A 19,218-nucleotide genomic window follows, 5' to 3' on the forward strand; every position below is an offset into this window, starting at 1 on the left:
TTCTGTCCAAAATGAAGCTGGAAAATGAATAAAAGTTTACATGCTTTTATTTTGAAGGACTATATCGTAAGTCGCAGTCCCACATTCTTCTAAACATCAGCCATTTTTCTACCGAGGATGATTCCAGTAATTTGGGATCAATATGGAGATAAGAAATGGAAGCAGGCCGCTGAACGAGCAAACTCTGCCCTACCAACAAACAGACTCTGTTCAAACACAACCTAACCGATTAAAATGGGATTCAAAGCGTCTCTTTAATCTAAAAATAAACAAAAACCTACAGATGGTGAACGTGTCAAACCGTTAGAACAAGTACATAAACGCCTTCAGCTACATTTAAGGTCACCTTTCTGTTACAGTGTCACATTATTTACTGTTAGGAGATATATAAACCCAAAAAAATAAATAATAATAAAATTAGGCTTAGAAACCTAAACTGCGTTATCCGCCTCTGTACCGATGATGGTTAGCGGAGCCTTTTCTCTCCCATCCGCTAGTTGTGTCTCCTCGCGCGGTTAAACAAAACAACTAAAGAAAAAAAAAACATCAGAAATAAACATTTATGTCCTTACCTTGTACGAACTGAGCTGCAACGGTTCAGTTTTCGATAGAAACCAAAGCTGAGACCCAGCTGATGGGATGCTAGGAATGTTGTTTTCCGTCGGAGAGACAGAGAGACTGCAGGCAGGGAGGATGGGAGGGACCCGGAGCCTCACGTCAGCCTGAGCTCACACTGTTTGGCCCCTGACCGGATTATCTAACCCTGGCTGGGACAGGACCACAGTCAGTAGAGATGTCACCTCTACCAGGGACAAGATCACCTTCTAAAATGATTATTGAGACAGAAATAAACGCTCTTTATTGTTTCTGTAGTTGTTTTCAAAACAACAGATGATCATTGTCTTCATTGCTTTTACATTTTTTTTTACAAATAAAATCAGAGAAGTGTACGGTAATGTGTCTTTGTTCCTTCAACACAATTCAGTATTCTGGAGAACATTCTGGCGACTGGTACTGCTATACAGAGGCGTAGCCAGAATTTCTTTTATATAAGGGTGGCCAGGCAATAACCGATGGAAGACGACTAGGACCACTGAAAAAAAAAAAAAGTTAACTGATTTTTAAATATTATTTCAGTTTAATATGGGAAAAAATCTGACTATAATCTCAGTGAATGATATAGACGGATAGAATACAAAGTTATGTATTAGCAGTGTTGTCAAAAGTACAGACATTTGTTACTTAAGTAGAAGTATAGATACTGCAGTTTAAAAACACTCTGGTAAAAGTTGAAGTATCAACTCTACCTCTTTACTCAAGTAAAAGTGAAAAAGTATGTGCTCCAAAAACTACTTAAAGTATAAAAGTATAAAGTAACCTTTAAGAAAAAGGCCAGATAACACTATATGAATTGAAAGCACAATTTTTCCACTATTTCAAAAAATTCTTTGAGATAGGGTCAAGGATGAGGGAGGTCTTGTTGGTCTCCGTCTCCATCTCCCGATATGCTCTCGCTGTGTCCGACCTTTCAGACATTTAGACATGTTTTTCTGAATCCAGCATTGTAGCATGGCATAGACAATTCACGTTTACAGTTTGAAGAACACCTGCTTGCTTCTGATGATTTCCTTTAATTAACCAATGAGTGTTTGCGTTATATGACTCATCCAATTACACTAGTTTTCACTAGATGTGGATGGCACCAATGATCTGCATTGGATGGCGCACATGACGTGAAATAAATTTAGAAACATAAAACCATGGGTAACTAATAAAAAATCAGTGGGGTCCGAATAAAGAAAATCAACCAATAAATGTCAGGAGACATTTTTAATGATCTGTTACTTTAAACAGAATTTAACACTGAAATAAAATGATGTATTTATGCATCCATGTTACATTGAATTAAAAAAAAAAAAATTAAAAAATTAAAATAGAAATTGCCAAATATTGCATCCTGTTCTATCTGAGAGGAGTTTACACTTGTATGACTGTATTCCTGTATATCCATCACTTTTAAAAGACAAGATTCAGCAAATGCAAATTCTGCCTGTAAAACAATGACAGTGTAATTGTTGCTGTACGATCCGAAGCCTCATTTGGAGCTTTTAAACAGGCTTTTGTAAAACTTTGATAATTTGCTGCTGTAATATTATAGATTTTTTAGAATAAAAAGCTAGCAGATGTGCATAATCAAAAAATAACAGAAACACAATTATAGAGCATTCAGTATTATAAGAAAGCCCACACTGTTTCTGAATAAATACATTATTTTATGAGTTCTGTTCCGTTTTTGTTTCTTTCCTTGTAAGTCTGAAATGTCCCATGCTCCTGAATGCACCATAGCTGTCTGACGCTCGCGAATGCATCACACTGGTCTGTGTAGATGCGCGTTTGATTTTCAGCTGAAGTCAAGACAAAGCTTTGCAGTTTTAAAACCCACGTTGGCTAATCACTGTTTATTGTTGTGTGTGAATGACAAGATATATATATATATATATATATATATATATATATATATATATATATATATATATATATATATATATATATATATATATATATATATATATATATATATATATATATATATATATATGATTTTCCAGAAATCATGTTTTAATACATAGAGGTTTAAATCCAGTTAGGCAGTTTCAAAGACAATCCCGTTTAGTATTTAGGGTTTTCCTCTAAGGAAATCTAGGCAATTGCAGCACTCACTCATTTTGCAACAGCCCTTCATACTGGGTGGGCATGTGATGAGGAAGAAACATCAAGTAGGACTGATTTACACTGAGAGGAGCATGCAGCAGTCAATATATCTGGATTTTACACCAGGCAACCATAGATGCACAAAGAGTTTGACAACTTGACAGAAAGGTAAGAAAAGAAGCACCTTCAGTCAAACACTGGCCTTAAGGACAAAATGCAAGAAGGTAAAAAGTGGCAGCAAAGTGAAAAGTTAATTTTCTCCATCCTATTTCAGAAGGCAGCTTGAGGCAGTCATTTTCTCCTCCTTAATTGCATCAAAATGTAAATGCTGATCATTTAAAAATACTACAGGAGGCAGAAATAGTTCTAAAATGTCTAATTATTAAAGTTGTTTAAGATTTAAGCAGGCGGGTTGTCATAGCAACCAATGCACCTTTTTTGTAAAACCAGGATGTACAGCATTATCGTAAAAACAGCCTAAAGGCTTCTGGTAACTATAAAGGATGATCATACAGTGCACATCTGTGCACACTTATTTTAAATGAGAAATTTCTTTGCCCAACAAGCTCCTTTTCTGTTATATCAAATTAGCTCCACCTATTGGCCATTCTTTCAAATTACATCCACAAAACAGGGTATTTTAGAATCATAACTGCGCATCAATCAGTCAAAAAATGAGTTTATTGTTAGATTTTTGCTGTTATCCACATTTGATGATAAACTGTGATGCACAATAAAACCGATTAGACTAGAGCATGCAACAGCAGCAAAAGCCAAATATCTATAGCATTCTGTTTGGCTATGTCACCTGCTTCAAATTGATCAATTAAAAGCGAGTGCTCTGATTGGTTGTCTAAAAAATTAAAATGAGTTGACGACACATCTTCTGGTATGGCAGTTCAGAAGGCAAGAAGGGTTTGTGTGACTGCAGTAGCGTGCTGTCATTGGTGATGAGGCTGCTTTTATGGTATTTTATATTCTTTTCTTTATGTTGTCTGAATGAACTGAATATATATCTAAAATATCTTGTTTTCTAGTGTTGTGCTGATATGGCTGCTTTTTGGAGCGCTAGAAGCAAGTATAAGAAGTAAGACAAGTAATAATACAAATTCAGAAAACTGCATATTCTCCTCAATTATGAATTTAAATTTTCTTTTTTGGACAGCTTCCGCTTATGGATTTGAAAATTCTGATGCCAGGAGGCCTGAGCTTCATTCTGAGGCTGTGTCCAATGTACTACACTACCAGCCGGCCCCCAGATCCCAGCCCCACATGGTGGGTCACTATCAGCCAGCCCCCAGGTCCCGGCCCGACCACGTGGACAGCTTCCAGCCGGCACCCAGGTCCCAGCCCAATCAGGTTGGTCATTACCGGCCGGCCCCCAGGTCCCGGCCTGACCATGTGGGCAGCTACCAGCCGGCCCCTAGGTCCCAGCCCAATAAGGTTGGTCACTACCGGCCGTCCCCCAGGTCCTGGCCCGACCATGTGGGTGGCTACCAGCCAGCCCCCAGGTCCCAACTCAAGCAGGTGAGCAGCTACCAGGCGGCCCCCAGGTCCCGGCCCGACCACGTGGATAGCTACCAGCCGGCACCCAGGTCCCAGCCCAATCAGGTTGGTCACTACCGGCCGTCCCCCAGGTCCCGGCCCGACCATCTGGGTGGCTACAAGCCAGCCCCCAGGTCCCAACTCAAGCAGGTGAGCAGCTACCAGCCGGCCCCCAGGTCCCGGCCCGACCATCTGGGTGGCTACCAGCCAGCCCCCAGGTCCCAACTCAAGCAGGTGAGCAGCTACCAGCCGGCCCCCAGGTCCCGGCCCGACCATGTGGGCAGCTACCAGCCGGCCCCCAGGTCCCAGCCCAGTCAGGTTGGTCATTACCAGCCGTCCCCCAGGTCCCAGCCCAGTCAGGTGGGTCACTACCGGCCGTCCCCCAGGTCCCAGCCCAATCAGGTGGGTCACTACCAGCCAGTCCCCAGGTCCCAGCCCAATCCGGTTGGTCACTACCAGCCGGCCCCCAGGTCCCGGCTCGACCACAAGGGCAGCTACCAGCCAGACCTCAGGTCTCAGACCCAAAATGTGGGTCGCTACCAGCAGATCAGAAACCTACCAACTTTAATCAGGTCAATGCATCCTGGATACCAGTTCAGCGAGAAAAGCCCTTCTTTCATTCCTAAGGGTAAATTTGGCCCTTAAATAATTGCATTGGCTAAAAGGAGGTGTGTACAGTATTTTTTACATTCAAACATTATAGTGCACTCTGGATCACAACTAACAGATTTTGTCTTTACAGACAAAGAAGAATTCCAGAAAATTCTTCTTGACAAGCAACACCAAACCCAGACATTTTGGAAAATAAAAGCTAATACATTAATTTACAGAAGCTTCATTTTTTTTAAAGCTTTTCTGATACTGATTAAAGGCACTGTTTAGAAATAACTTGGATTCAAGGATCTGTTTTTATGGAGGAATTCTAATGAGTCAAGATCCAAGATTGATCCCATTGGTTATTGAATGCCTCGGTCATGGAAGTTTCCCGGGGGATAATCATCCATAACTACACCTCTGGATGTGAAGTTTCAGACTTGTAGGCACAGATGCAGAGCTTTTATTGGCACTGTTGTCACCAATTCTATTCCAATACATTTTCTCCAAAAAGCCTGAAATTAAAATTTAACTCTAATGAAATAGACTTTCAGCTAAATTAATTTAACCTTTTGACAGACTGCACTCTACTCTTAACATATAAAGCACAGGTGACCAACAGAGGTTATCCTAAGCCAGTTTGTCTTTAGATGTCCTACTGATCCAACATGGCTAATTGCATCCAGAGAGTTGTGCAGAACGTCAATGGAGTTAATAAAGCTGTTGGCTGGAGAAATTCAAACCTCTTGAGCAGGACTAGGAAGACCTTTTATCAGCAGTAGTTGCATACAGTAGCAGCCATTCAAAATGGCCCTTCCCAGTCAAATGGGAGCCGAATGGCAGCCCACTTCCCTCAAACTCCCTGCAAAATCCTGTCCTACTTCCAGCCACTGGAGTCGCCCACTCTTGCATATCTATTTACTCTGACTCCACCCTTTCACTGAATTACAAGGTCTAACCAGGAGATTATGCTTCTCTTTAGATCTTAATGTTCACAAATCATGACGGAATATTTTAGTACAAATATTGATTAAAAAGGAATTGTAGGAGACCAGCCAAGGGCCCATCAAGGAAAGTGGGGACATTTTGAATGACTACTACTGTGTCTTAAGTGAATGTGCTGATTGAAAGCAAAACAAAAAAAGAAATTGACCGGAAGGGAAAACATTTCAAAAAATGTATTTATAAAATAAAAATAGCATACCACTATTCTAAAGGAGGACCGTAAGGCTCTGAAACTAATGCAAGAAGTATGTATGGTTTTCATTATGTAGGACTTTTGCAGGATCTTCATCTTCATTGATAATCCTGTTTCGATCAGACCCTGAAAGATAAACACTTATGACATTCTGCCTCTAGATGGCAGAATGTGACATGCTTTCTCTGAAGGTACAGTAGCAAAGTGCTGCTGTACATTTAAATTAAACCAACTTGTAATAAGTTTGTGCTTGAATATGGGTTAAATGCAATAATTCCTAAAGGAACAGCTTATAAATGGAAAGTTTGATCCACACCATACATGTTCACTTTGAGGATCCATCGTAAGTTTAACAAATACAATTTTACCTTCTGTGATGAACATTTCCATCAACTTTCAGGATTGTTTAACTCCATCTTGTGTTGAGCTGAGCTCATTAAGAACTGTAACATCTAAGGTTTGTATCTGCTCTTGTCTAGTGACATAAAGGGAATAACATGTTCAAACAGGATACCCCCATGACCCAACACTAACGGCTTGTTTCATTTTTTTTTTTTTTAGGTACAAAAGCAAGTGGGATCTCTTTACATAGCATGACCAGAGATTTAACATACAGAGACAGATGTTTTGGCATCTGTGCTTTGCTGGATCATTTCAGAGGGATTATCATGCATAGATCCCACTCAGACGGAGTCTACAAGTAGCTTTGGCTTCATGTGCTGTTATTAAACTGATGACACTACATAGCCTGGAAAAAGGTTTTAATTAACCAATTTTAGGGGAAAAAATTAAGCAAAAGAGAAGCGATGGAATAGCACTGGCTCTAGAAAAAAAAATCTAATACAGCCAAAGAATAAAGATCTTTTATTTTGGAGTTATGCTGACAAATGACATGTTAGAATAATAGTTAAACCTTCTAAAGAGATACATATTTCTTATACATATTGGCAAGTTGATCATGGCTCCTTACCATTTGTTGGACTCACAGAGGATTTGTCAGAAACTCAATCAATCCAGTTATCAAAATCAAGTTTATAGCTTACTAATGAAATTTCATTTGGAGCATAAATTGCATTTTTAGTCTTATTTCTACCTGTTGCACTACTAAAAAAGTGTGACCCCCTCTTCTAATAAAGATGGCTGTCTTTTAAAGATTGGTTTGACAAAAATCCAAATTCCAATCTGACAAAAACATTTTTACAAACCCAGCATGTGTTCTTTCAAAAGACATTTTTTCTTCTTCTTGTAAAATGTTATGGAGGTAGGTAAAATATCTATAGGTGTGCATTACTGCCACCATATGGAGCCTTTTTTTTTTCAGAACACCTGCAGATCATTAAGAACCTGTCCTCATTTGTTCCACCTGTTCTCAGTGTTCAGGATGAAGAAGCAGTTATTGACTAGTTTGCATCAAGTCAGAGAAATTCTTTGATTCCCTGCTCTATGGAAAGGAGATAAAGATACTTTGTTAAGCTTTATTGGTATTTCTAGTTGTTTTTTTTTACAGCTGTATGCAAAGCCATGGGGTAGGTTCAGTGGTAACTATTTTGTCAATTCTCTTCAGAGTTTACTACTAAACATTTTCTTGAGAAGCTCATATTTATGTTTGTATATGATCTATTTCTAGGATTGTTCTACTGCTGCTGCTGTTGACTGGAGAGCTCCAAGCAAGAATTGAATGTAAGCCTATCAATTGCACATTTAACTGTAATTCATGTTTTTTGGATTGAAAAAGTACTCATCTTGGGCAGACTAACCCTAACCCTTTTTTTTGAATGACTGACAGCTTTTCCTCATGGTTTTGATTCTGCTAAGAGAAATGAGCCTCAGGTTTATGGATACCAGCTTATGCCCCAATATCAGGATTCCACTTCCGGGTCTGAGGTTCTCAACTATCATCAACAATATCCTGATATCCATTTTGTGAATCCGGGGTCACAAATACCTCATAACCAGCCAAGGTATATTCCACAGCTTGGAGATCTTGAAATTGACCACTTTCCCCAAGTGCATGTTTACCAGCAAAATCTTCAATCCAGAGGTCCTAATATATTCCAGAGAGAGAAACTCAAGTCTGGTAATTATCAGCAAAGGTTTCAGCGCCATGCACCCAACCACTACCAAGAGCCACATCCCCAAGCTCCTAGCCTCAATGAGTATTCAGGTGTGCAGGCCAATACAAACAACCAGAAGCCACAGCCCAAGGCTCCCAAACATTATGAGCAACTGCAAACCCAGAAGCCCGCTGGGCACATTGGCAAACAGAAGCCTAAATACTCCAGGCCAAGCTACCAAGAGATGTCTTTGCTCAAGATGCCTAGCAACTACCAAGGACATGAGGCACACGGACTATACCAGAATCCTGAATTCCAGGTACAGATCTACCAAGAAAGCCCTTCACACCAAGCATCCAATGGATACCAGAGAACTCGGCCTCAGGCTCTGAGCCATTACCAGGAACCAATACCTGAACCCCAACCATCCAGACACCCACCAAGATCTCAGCTCCTGGGGGGTGATTCTCAAATGGCCGTCTACCAAAATGGAAGATGGCCAAAATCCCCTAGCCTCCGACTAAAACCTCAGGAGCCAGCATCTCAGGTGCAAGCCTATCAACAAAGATCTCAACCACATCACTTCCAAGCACCCAGGAACCAACAGACAAATAAAACGCAAGCATTTCGTCTACAAAAGAGGACTCTCCCACAAATGTCTGATAATAACCAGAGAAGTTGGCCTCTGAAACATGGCCTCCAGAAACCTCAACCCCAAGCACATAGCCACTACCACAAAGTTTTCCCACATAACCCTGGGCTCCATGGTTCAGGTTACCAGCAAATATCTCAGTTTCAGGCACCCAGTCACCAACAGAGGCTGCAGTTGCAGATGCTTGAGCAGCAGGATCAAGACTATCAAGCCAAATCTCAGTTTCAGGCACCTAGTGACCAAGAAAGACTGCAGATGCCTGGGCTCCAGGGTCAAGGCTATCAACCGAAATCTCAGTTCCAGGCTCCTGGTCACCAACCAGTACAGGAGACGCAAAGGCTTGAGCCAATGAATTTAAGGAAAATGCAATCCGAAGGTCCCAGCGACCACCAAACACCTGACCCTCAGGTACCAAGTTACCAGCAGAACCCTCAGTTCTACATGTTAAGCCACCAAGATGGAACATCCCCACAAATGTCTATGCCACAGGCCCCACACCACTACAATCAACATCAGCCACTAATATCTGAGCCATTTAAGACGGGCCACGGGCAAAATTTCCATCATAGATCTAACTACCAGCGGTTGCCTAGACCCCATGGGATAATTGGCCACCAACAATGGCCCTTAACCCAGATGTCACAGGGGTCTTCCTACCAGCAACATTTTCTTCCCCAGAGATCTCAGTCTTATAGAGATGGATACAAGCAAAACCCCTCATCACAGATGTCCATCAACCAGCAAAGGCCTCAGCCCTACAGGTCAGACAACCAGCACAATTTGCCTAAAACTCATGCACCAAATCCTCAGGCCTGGGGATAGCATCACAAATCTGGTAGTAAGGCAAATTTTTTGAACCCAGTTGAAGAACAGATGGTTTATCCAGGTAAGTGAAGCATATTTATCCTTATGACTGAGTGGATTATTGTTTTCTACAGTGTTTATTTTTTTTCCCCCTTTTAGGGTTAGTTTGATCTAAAATGTGGAAGTAAGAAGACTTGAATGCCACACAAGATTTTATTTTTCTTGGTCTATTTTTACATTTTGATCCAGGTCTCTCATGGTCAATGACAGCCAACAGCTTTACCCTTTTCATTTATTTATGGTTGGATAAAATGTTTAAGTTTATGGGGTTGTAAAACCTCAGGTTAGATGTTTGTAGGTAAAATACCAAATGCATTTTTTGTTCTTGGGGAAAAAAAATGTTTGAATAAACATTAAGCCTCCTAATGGAAATGGTATATTTTATTTTTCAGGGACTAGGCTGTATCTGTTAATACCACACTAACTTTTTGAGTTAAAACTAAAATTTGACAATAAATTGATTGTTGAAAATAATGGTGTTAGAATTCACGCTTTTTACACATTAACTGGAACTACTGTGAGAAATATTTGGATATGAGTAAAACATTTGTCAGAGGCATAGCCAGAAAATCCTAATGGGGGTGGCCAGTCAAAAACCAATGTACATTCAGGGGTGGCTGAAAGGCACCAGAACCTCAGGGTCAATCTACAGTGTTTCAAAAGGAATAAGCACAACATCCATATTCTCTAAATAAAGACAAACTATACTTTCCTGCAGCAATTTAATTCAAAATTTAGTTCTGAAAAAAAATTCTGTATCTATCATCTTTAATGTTTGTGTACTGATGTGCATAATTAACCAGTGTTTCTGTTAAGTAGTTGTCAAGTTAAAGAAGTTTGAACATTCTCCTTCAGAGTATTACTGCTGCCACCGTCTGTATTACAGGGGAAAAAATGGTAGGGGTGGCCAGTGATTGCCTAAGGGTGGCCATTTTTCCATACCATTGCCCACATGCCACCTAGACTCGCAGTGAGATCTGGCGGGGGCGCCGCTGTAAATGAAAAATGCCAGGGCTGAAAATCGTTCCCAGTCCGAGCCTGATCTACACTATTGCCACAGGAAAATAAACAAGCACAACAGCCATATTTTCAAAAATAAAGAAAAACTATACTTTCCTACAACCTTTGCTAACAAATGGATGCATATATTTAAACATCTGTGCTTTCTAGATAAAAGGTATAGTGGATACAATTCTTTCAGTTTTGAGTTTTGGGACAAACATCTCATTAACAATTATTCTGCAAAATTATATTTAGAAGAACTAATATAAATTTAATAGTTATGATTTCACTGAAGACTCCTAGATGACTTTCAGAGAAAAGTTTTTTCTTTACCCCATATAACACAAAATCTAGTTCTGAAAGAGCATGAATTATCTTAAATGTTAGTATACTGATGTGCATAATTAACCACGTTTTTGTTAAGTAATTGTTAATATATGAAAAATTTAAATGTTTTGAATATTCCACTTGAGAGTATTACTGCCACCACCGTCTGTATTAAAGGGGGAGAAAATGGTAAGGGTGGCCAAAGATTAGCTAAGGGTGGCCCTGGCCCCCCATCTAGCTCCGCCCCTGATTTCTGTATGCTTTTAAACTAGGTTACCTCCCTATTTTAACTATAAAGATTCAATATTAAAATTGTTTGGGTATTCTTAAACAATATTAAAACTTATATTTTTTTTTGTCTTTTTCCTGTTAAAATGATGTCTACCAATGCGGTGGTCAGAATACTTAAAACACCTGTCGTGATGTGTTCCTGAATCCCCACCTTTACTCCATCCTTGAACGCATCACCAGAGACGCGCCGCTCCGCTGGATTTCAGCCGGTAGTCACTCAGTCTCAGCTGGTGACCGTCGCTCCAGAAAGCCCTCGGGGCTCCGCGGATTGTCGGATACATTTTTACAGTGTTTTTGGTTGCTTTGTGTGATGGAGCGGAAAGTGAAGGACATTTGGTTGCAGTGTAAATGACTGCGGAGCAACAGGCACCTGGGTTGGAAAACTCACTGAGGGCTTTGGAGGAACTGTTGCGCACAATCCTGCTGCGATGTCCCTGCTGTGCGTCAGAGGTATGCGCTCAACCTGCAGCCACTGGCCGCCCTGCTTACACTTTACACTAAGAGGGGGAAAAAAGTTATGACGGCTTAATGCATGAAAACCTGATTTATTAATTATGCATCTTTACTCCAAAGGGATGTTATCTATATTTTATTGGGAGAATAAACTGTATTTAAGCAGAAGTACATTTAAACTATTGCCTTAATTGCTTTGCAGAAATAGTTCACTGTGGTACTACTTTATGTTGGTGCCTTATTCCTAGCAGAATCAATTAAATAACCAATGCATTTTTCTAACTAAATAGCATTTAGTTATTTCAGCATAATTATCAAACTTAACATAACCATGCTGCTGAGGGAAATCCATTAAAAACACTACCTAGGGCTAAAAATAAACCTTCAAAGAATGCAAATTGGTCTATAAATGAGTGTATGGTATAAACAATATTTTTATAAGGTAACGTGTCATTGACTAAGGATTTTGACCTGATTGTAAAATAACTCATCTTTCAATAGTGAATGGTGTAAAAAAAAAAACCTCTTGTAGGTGCAATCTACATTTCTACAAGGAGTATTTTGTTTGTATATATTTAATGTTGTATTCTAGATTATATTTATATAGCACGTTGAGAACAACTTGAATTAAAGTTAAATGCCACCTTGTGTTTGCAAACTTGGATTCTAAGTGGTCTATTTATAGTCTAACAGATGTAAACATTTGTTCTTGGTTTTAGATATTTTTTTTTTTTCGGTTATTGATGTCTAGTTTAGTTTTTGAACACTTTTAGAATTGTAATCAGTCAAGATTGACCTGCCTGAATGGGACGAGTGATACTTTTAGATTACAATGTGTTTGTCAGCCAATCAAGTCGTTATACTTCAATATCGCCACTAAAATTGGGTTAAATTGATTCACTTTATTGATTTTCATTATTTAAAAACTGTACGTTACCTAATCTCTCAAAGGTATAAATTATTGTATGTGGTAAGGGTCCACCATTCAAATGCTTGAACATGATCTGTGTTCAGTAATCCATTCCCAACACCCCCCCCCCCCCCTTTTTTTTAAGCAATGGACACTGAAGTAAAGTTTATCAATCTTAAGCTTCAAAAACTTTAATCTGTGAACTTTTTCATATTTATAGGATATTGGCTGCAAAACCTTTAGGGATATGTTTTGTTCATGAATGCTGATTTAAAAAATATATTTTTTTAATGTTTGGTCATATTTCAGTACAGATATATAGAGTGAGGGGGGGAAAGGGCTAATCTGAAACTTACCATATCTGAAAGTATGGGGATGTTTCAACATTTACATTTGTTTTTTGAAAAACTTCCATTTCCATTAGATAAATTTTTTTTAATTAAGGCATTCAAGGTTGTCTTCCTGCTTTTTAATCCATACCATGCTTATGCAGGGTTGCAGACAGAGCAGCACTAAATGAGGCGACTTGTCGGCCCCTTGCTAACCGCTGATGTGCCTTGAACCAAGACGACAGACCTGCAGTTTCTCCTGTGGAGCTTTTCAGTGGTGCGCAGTGGAAGATCGTGGCTTAACTTGGGGGAAAAAGTGCTGCTGAAAGAGTGAAAATAAACAAACTCCTTTCCAAAACCAGCATGTATATCTCCACTGATCAAACTCAAACTGGGAAGCTGGCCAGCAGCACCACATCTGGAGAATCTTGGTTCCTCTCCAGATTACTAATTGCTCTTCTGTCACTCATTGATTTTCAAACTATTGCCTGTGGGCTATCGTTTCTCACTCATCTTACTATCTTTGTGATGTGAGCTCCGCCTGAATCGTGGCTTAGAAGCACCACAGCCCAACTCTTTAGTTTCCAGTGATGAGATGTGAATGAAGTATGAGAAATGGCAGAAGTAAAGCACAGCTGGGTCCAGATAGTTGGCATTACAAAAAAGTAATTCTGTTTCTTGACTCGAAAAGAAATGAAAAAATGTGGTTCTGCTCCAATACTGATGCAGGTGAACTTGAAGCAGAGCTTTATCAGACTGTGGAGAACCTCTAGGCTCTGCATCTCTTTGCTGCAGGCATTTGACTAGCTGCTTTATGATTGGAAAATCTAGTTATTAGACTCATTCATGAGCAAAAAAAAACAAAAACAAAGATCTAGCTCCATCTTCTTTAATTCATTCCAGAGAGAAGTGGTCTGAAAAAACTAATAGGTGTAGAAAATATTTCAAGTAGTTTTAGGAAATATGCTGGTGAAGATTCTCAGTCATCCAGGTCATTGTCATTCCAAAAAAGGGTTAATAATCCACTGGACTTTGTTTCCAAGTTTGAAGACGTTTCGCTTCCCATCCAGGAAGCTAAGCTTTTCAAAGCCATAACATGGCTTTGTTTTTGGTCCACGCTAAAAAGCCTCGAACTCGATGCTATTTCTGAAAATTTTTAATTGAAAAACTTCCTGGATGGGAGGCTAAACGTCTTCAAACTTGAAAACAAAGTCGAGTGGATTTTTAACTTTTTTAGAATTGATTTAGGCAATTTTGCTACAACCAGATGAATATTTCTTTTTAATAACTCCATATTCTTTTTCTTTTTTGTGATATAAACTTGCCTACTGCACTGACCTTTGTTTTTATCCTGAATTTCCTCACTGATGGACAATAAATATTCATTCTTTCCTTTTCCATAGTATTTTAGTCTAGATATTTCCTTGTTTAGGTCAGTAAGCATTACTAAATTATTTTCTCTTCACTAAATGCCAGCTTAATGGAAGTGGCCTTTTTTAAAAAGGTTTTGTTCAACTTGCTACAAAGTCAGAAATATAGAATTGCATTGAAAGTATAGGAGACATCTGTCAATAGTGACTTTGGATGTCTACTCAAAGCCACAGACTTGTTGATTCAGAGATATCATTTTATTACCTCATTAGGTGGCATTATTAGGGTCATTGCTCTTCCAAAAAACCCAAGTTTTAACCTCCTGATTGCTTCATTCCTCGTGTCATTTAATTTGGGCAGTTCCTACAATCCCACAGCATGATGCTGCCATGGCCGAACTCAATAAAAATGGTTTTCTGAGGCTTTCAGTTCTTCAGAGTTTTTCCCTCAAAATGTAATGCTGTCTAGCTTAGCATTTCATTCAGATTTTTTTTATCAGCCTAGAGGACATGTCTCCACAGATTTTGTGCTTTTTCAAACGTATATCTTTTCTTGTTGCTTCGGCGGGTCAAAGTTCCTCATCAAATTGAGGACAGTTTGTACCAAAGTAAAGACCATCTTTCTGATCCCCACTTCCTATTTTGCTAAAAGTAAGACTTAGTGCTAAGGTTTGAACTGAGTTTAACTTATAGTAGTAATGGTTAGTTTTACTGTCATTGTCTGGGTTAAGGCTAAGAAAAGGTTGAAGGGTGTTTGTTTGCATAAGGGACGGAAAGGTGTTAAGTGGGTGGGACCTTCTTGCACATTTTCTTTTCCTATTTTTTAATTTTCTGTGATATGAATATTGTCGGATTGCTTAATTCTATCATTTAAAGTTAATATTTATAAAAGTTTTCCAAAGTGGCCATTCTTTGATTCAAAATGGCCACAATGGATAACCCAGAGATGTACCCACTGAAGAGCCTCTCCAGAAAAAAAAAGAAAATTAAAAGAAAAATTTTAGTTCCAATTTAGGTAAATACAAAATCCTAAAAATGAAAATACATTTTATTCAAAACACCCAAGGACACCACACAACATGCTCAACAATAGACGGTATTGAAAACAGGACAATCAGTAGAGGGATGCAATCTTAACTTTTCATGTGTTTTTTTAGATTTAAAGGGAATTTTAAGACATTTTAAAAGCATAATATATATATATGACCAAAATAACTTTGGTGATATATACAATTTAGGCTTCTTGTCAGAAAAGAAAACAGCTGTGATGTAATGATATATTATTTTCATACTTTATTTGCAAAGCTCTGGATTGAGTTTTTCATCTGTCGGTGTCAATTTTATTTGATATAATTTCAATATGATTTGCTGTAATATTAAAAATGCAGTTACTTTTTTTGCTAATTTAATACCTAAAGTATAATACCTGACAAAAAAAAATAAAAAATTGAAAGGGTTCTTGTGTCGCTATCAGAAACATGGCAAAGACCTAATTATGTGTCTCCACAGCCAGTGAACGGCTGATTAAAGTCGTAGGTGATGTTTCTTTTTTTTTCAGTGCAACTTTTCCTGGTTCTTCTTGTGACCCAACTCCAATAAAACTGTCTTCACACTTTCTTCACACAGGTTGTTCTCCTGTTTAAATGTTGCAAGTTACTTTCTAAAACTTGTGTCGTATGTTTAGAGATAAAGCTATGCTATAAGATAAGGAATGACCTGTTGCTTTCTAGAATTGTCCTGTTATTTCCAGAACCGCAGGTCACTTCATGGAATTTCTTGGGCACGTTCAAGGACTGGTATGTGTTTCATGACATCTAGCCTTGTAATTTCTAGAAATTGAGGTTATTTTCCAGTAATCACAGATACATTTCTGTAACTTAGAGGTTGCTTTATGGAATTTAATAACGTCCCGTAACCTAGATTTTAGGCATTTGAATTTATTGGGTTTCTTCACAGAAATCAGAAATGACTTTCAAGACCTTAAAGACGGTAAAGGAAACTGTCAGACTGGGTGTAATTAGAGCTTACTGTTTATTAGAACCCTTTTCTTGTGCAAAATGATTGCTTTCTTTATTGAAATTAACAAAATAAACTGTTAACAAACCTAAATAAACAGAACTAGCTCTTCTCTAAGTGCTCTGTTGGATAAACACTTCTGATATGTCGATGCAGATTTGTGGTTGGACTGGCATCTAAAGTTATTTTCATTTTGCAGGGAAAACACTTTAATGGTCCCAATATTCTAAAACTGCAACTTAAATGCAAAATGTATAACTTATTTATCCACACTGTTCAATGAAGTAATACTTGATATGAGTTTTTCTATTAGCAAATATATTTTAAGTGTCTTTGTATTCCAGTTAATAGTTATCTGAAAACTAAATTAGTTAAGATTATCTCAATAATGGATTGATTACAAGTTATTTGAACTTTTTGCATAAGGGCTGACTTAAAAGTCAGAGTATAAACAGTTTAAGTCCAGGCTCTATAGGGTCGGTATACATGATAATCTTCTTCTGACCCTAGACCTGACCTGTGTATAAAGGGAAGGTTAGCGGCAAGGATCCTTTCAGCTGACCTGACTCTTTTTTTTTTTGTTTACATCTTTCCTTTTTTAGGGTTTAACCCAACCAATATATATATATATATATATATATATATATATATATATATATATATATATATGTGTGTACATATATATGTGTGTGTGTATATATTATATATATATATATATATATATATATATATGTGTGTACATATATATATATATATATATGTGTGTACATATATATGTGTGTGTGTATATATTATATATATATATATATATATATTATTACTTCTGGTCACAGTTTCTACAGCAGCTTTGGAGGTTTGGTCTGTGCATAGGGGCTTATGTACTTTTTAGCTGTTGCTAAGTCACCCTCTTAAGAATGTCAGTCTTCTTTCAGAACATCTTGACTAACCTGTTGGTGAGACATTTTTTGACCATTTTCTTCACAATTATCTCCTCAGTCACAAATGATTTCCAGCCAGATAAATCAGCACGCCTCCATCCTTTGCATGAGTAAGGCCACAGCAGGAATTTCTTTAATCCAAACAGGTAGATTTGCTAGTTTCACTTCCTTCAGGCTAATTCAGAGAAACAGGCAGGGCAACATTGTTTTGTTTTCTTTCCTCATTCCTGGCTTTGCCTTTGCATCCCGTAAAGAAAAATGGTCCAGTAACACACGCTTTGTGACAGCTCGGTTAGTATCCACACCCAGCTATTTCTGGAAGACAATTATCTGCTGAATAAATGCAAAACCTAATGGGATTACATCATACTCGGTTAAGTGAGGCCACTGTGTATGAAGGACCAACTCTGCCATATTTAAAAATAAATACAGAAATAAATAAATGCTCAATAAATGTATAAACATACAATTAATTGCCAACAAAAAAGTGAGACATAAATGTATATAACTCTTAATTAGCTTCTTTATTTATTTGCCTTTGTAATATTTACCTTATTTATTTTTCTGTCCTTTATAATCTTCAACTTTATTTTTTAATTACTTGTATTTTTAAGTATTTATTTATGTGCATGTTATAATATTTTTGTCTGTTTTATTCTTCCTTTGTATTTTTTTACCTTAGTTATTTCTTCGCCGCTGTTTATTTCTCTCTGCCGTTTTTACATTTCTCTATGCATTTCTGCCTCATTATGCAAATGAGGAGGGGGTGTGTCCTAGAAGGTGTAAAAAGGGCAGAGAGAAATGTAAAAAGGGCAGAGAGAAATAAACAGCGGCGAAGAAATAACTAAGGTAAAAAAATACAAAGGAAGAATAAAACAGACAAAAATATTATAACATGCACATAAATAAATACTTAAAAATATAAGTAATTAAAAAATAAAGTTGAAGATTATAAAGGACAGAAACATAAATAAGGTAAATATTACAAAGGCAAATAAATAAAGAAGCTAATTAAGAGTTATATACATTTATGTCTCACTTTTTTGTTGGCAATTAATTGTATGCTTATACATTTATTGAGCATTTATTTATTTCTGTATTTATTTTTAAATATGGCAGAGTTGGTCCTTCATAACTGTGAAGAATCAGGAAAAAAAAAATAGTTCTGCAATATTACAGGATAGAGCTGTGGGGATTGTTGCAGATTTTCATTCAGAAACTAAGGGCTTAATTGCTTGTTGAAGAGAAGAATTTTATTTTTTATCCACAAAGGTAAATAAATCCCATTAAGTGGGCCGGCGGCTGCCATAGGCGAGGACAGTAGGTGAGAACAGACCGGGTCATGAAACACTGGAATGAAGCTGCAGAGGGACTAGTAAAGCTTCAGCGGCCTGTCTGGGAACAGGGGGATGGGAGTAGAGCGGAAATAATCCTCAGGCCATCTGCTGCTCTTGCCGTCCTCTGTGTGTGCGTGTGTACAGTATAACATAGGAATGTGGACTTCACATCCCTGCACTCATTCCTTTGCTTTCCTGATTAAGCTGTATTCATGTTTTATCCTGCAGTGTCAGTGTACTTATCAAAAGCATTTAGCATTTAGGTCGTTCATTGCTTGAATTGAGGATTCCTAATGAGTGTACATATACATTTATGATAGATCAGTACCAGTCATTGACAATACTAAAATTTTATGAGCCGTGATTATGGGTAGACATTGTCTACCTGCTTTACCACCTTGGTTGACATGTTATTTAAGGTTTCAGTGTCAGTGGCACAAGCTGCAGGGCCACCATTTGGTTTCGTAAGAAAGCAGCATAAAAACAGCAGGAACTCTCCATTCATTTCCAAACCTTTGTCTTAAAAGAATAGGGGTAATCCAGTAGGTTCATATAACAGCAGCAGCAACATTTCAGTGAATTAGAACATTACTGAAAAGTTTGTTTTAACAGTTAATTTGATTTAA

The 19,218-nt window shown here is 38.0% G+C and overlaps 3 protein-coding genes across 6 annotated transcripts in view; 2 read left to right on the plus strand and 1 right to left on the minus strand.

The window, feature by feature from the left end:
• Nucleotides 1-731, minus strand: part of rusc2 (RUN and SH3 domain containing 2) — a 36,828-nt gene extending 36,097 nt beyond the window's left edge. For all 4 annotated transcript variants that reach the window (XM_038288118.1, XM_038288117.1, XM_038288115.1 and 1 more), the window contains exon 1: nucleotides 573-731. The gene's annotated coding sequence lies outside the window, so the exon portion shown is untranslated. The remainder of the gene's footprint in view (nucleotides 1-572) is intronic.
• A 2,886-nt stretch (nucleotides 732-3,617) lies between these two features.
• Nucleotides 3,618-5,142, plus strand: LOC119785427 (keratinocyte proline-rich protein-like). The gene is made up of 5 exons (XM_038288109.1): nucleotides 3,618-3,679; nucleotides 3,750-3,799; nucleotides 3,878-4,433; nucleotides 4,602-4,925; nucleotides 5,000-5,142. Exons 1-4 carry the CDS (start codon nucleotides 3,663-3,665, stop codon nucleotides 4,900-4,902), a joined length of 924 nt encoding a protein of 307 aa, XP_038144037.1. The 5' UTR covers nucleotides 3,618-3,662; the 3' UTR covers nucleotides 4,903-4,925; nucleotides 5,000-5,142.
• A 6,272-nt stretch (nucleotides 5,143-11,414) lies between these two features.
• Nucleotides 11,415-19,218, plus strand: part of LOC119785426 (protein unc-13 homolog B-like) — a 233,627-nt gene continuing 225,823 nt past the window's right edge. Inside the window, exon 1 of the mRNA XM_038288108.1 lies at nucleotides 11,415-11,689. Coding sequence (XP_038144036.1) covers nucleotides 11,668-11,689 — 22 coding nt within the window. The 5' untranslated portion in view covers nucleotides 11,415-11,667. The remainder of the gene's footprint in view (nucleotides 11,690-19,218) is intronic.

The sequence above is a fragment of the Cyprinodon tularosa genome, unplaced genomic scaffold (genome assembly GCF_016077235.1).
Source record: "Cyprinodon tularosa strain WSP-4 unplaced genomic scaffold, ASM1607723v1 ctg249, whole genome shotgun sequence".
NCBI classification, from domain to species: domain Eukaryota; kingdom Metazoa; phylum Chordata; class Actinopteri; order Cyprinodontiformes; family Cyprinodontidae; genus Cyprinodon; species Cyprinodon tularosa.

Coding starts and splice junctions, on each gene's coding strand:
- LOC119785427 (XM_038288109.1), top strand. Junction 3,800..3,877: donor GCTAGAAGCAAGTATAAGAA/GTAAGACAAGTA, acceptor TTTTTTGGACAG/CTTCCGCTTATGGATTTGAA. Junction 4,434..4,601: donor AGCTACCAGCCGGCCCCCAG/GTCCCGGCCCGA, acceptor GCCGTCCCCCAG/GTCCCAGCCCAGTCAGGTGG.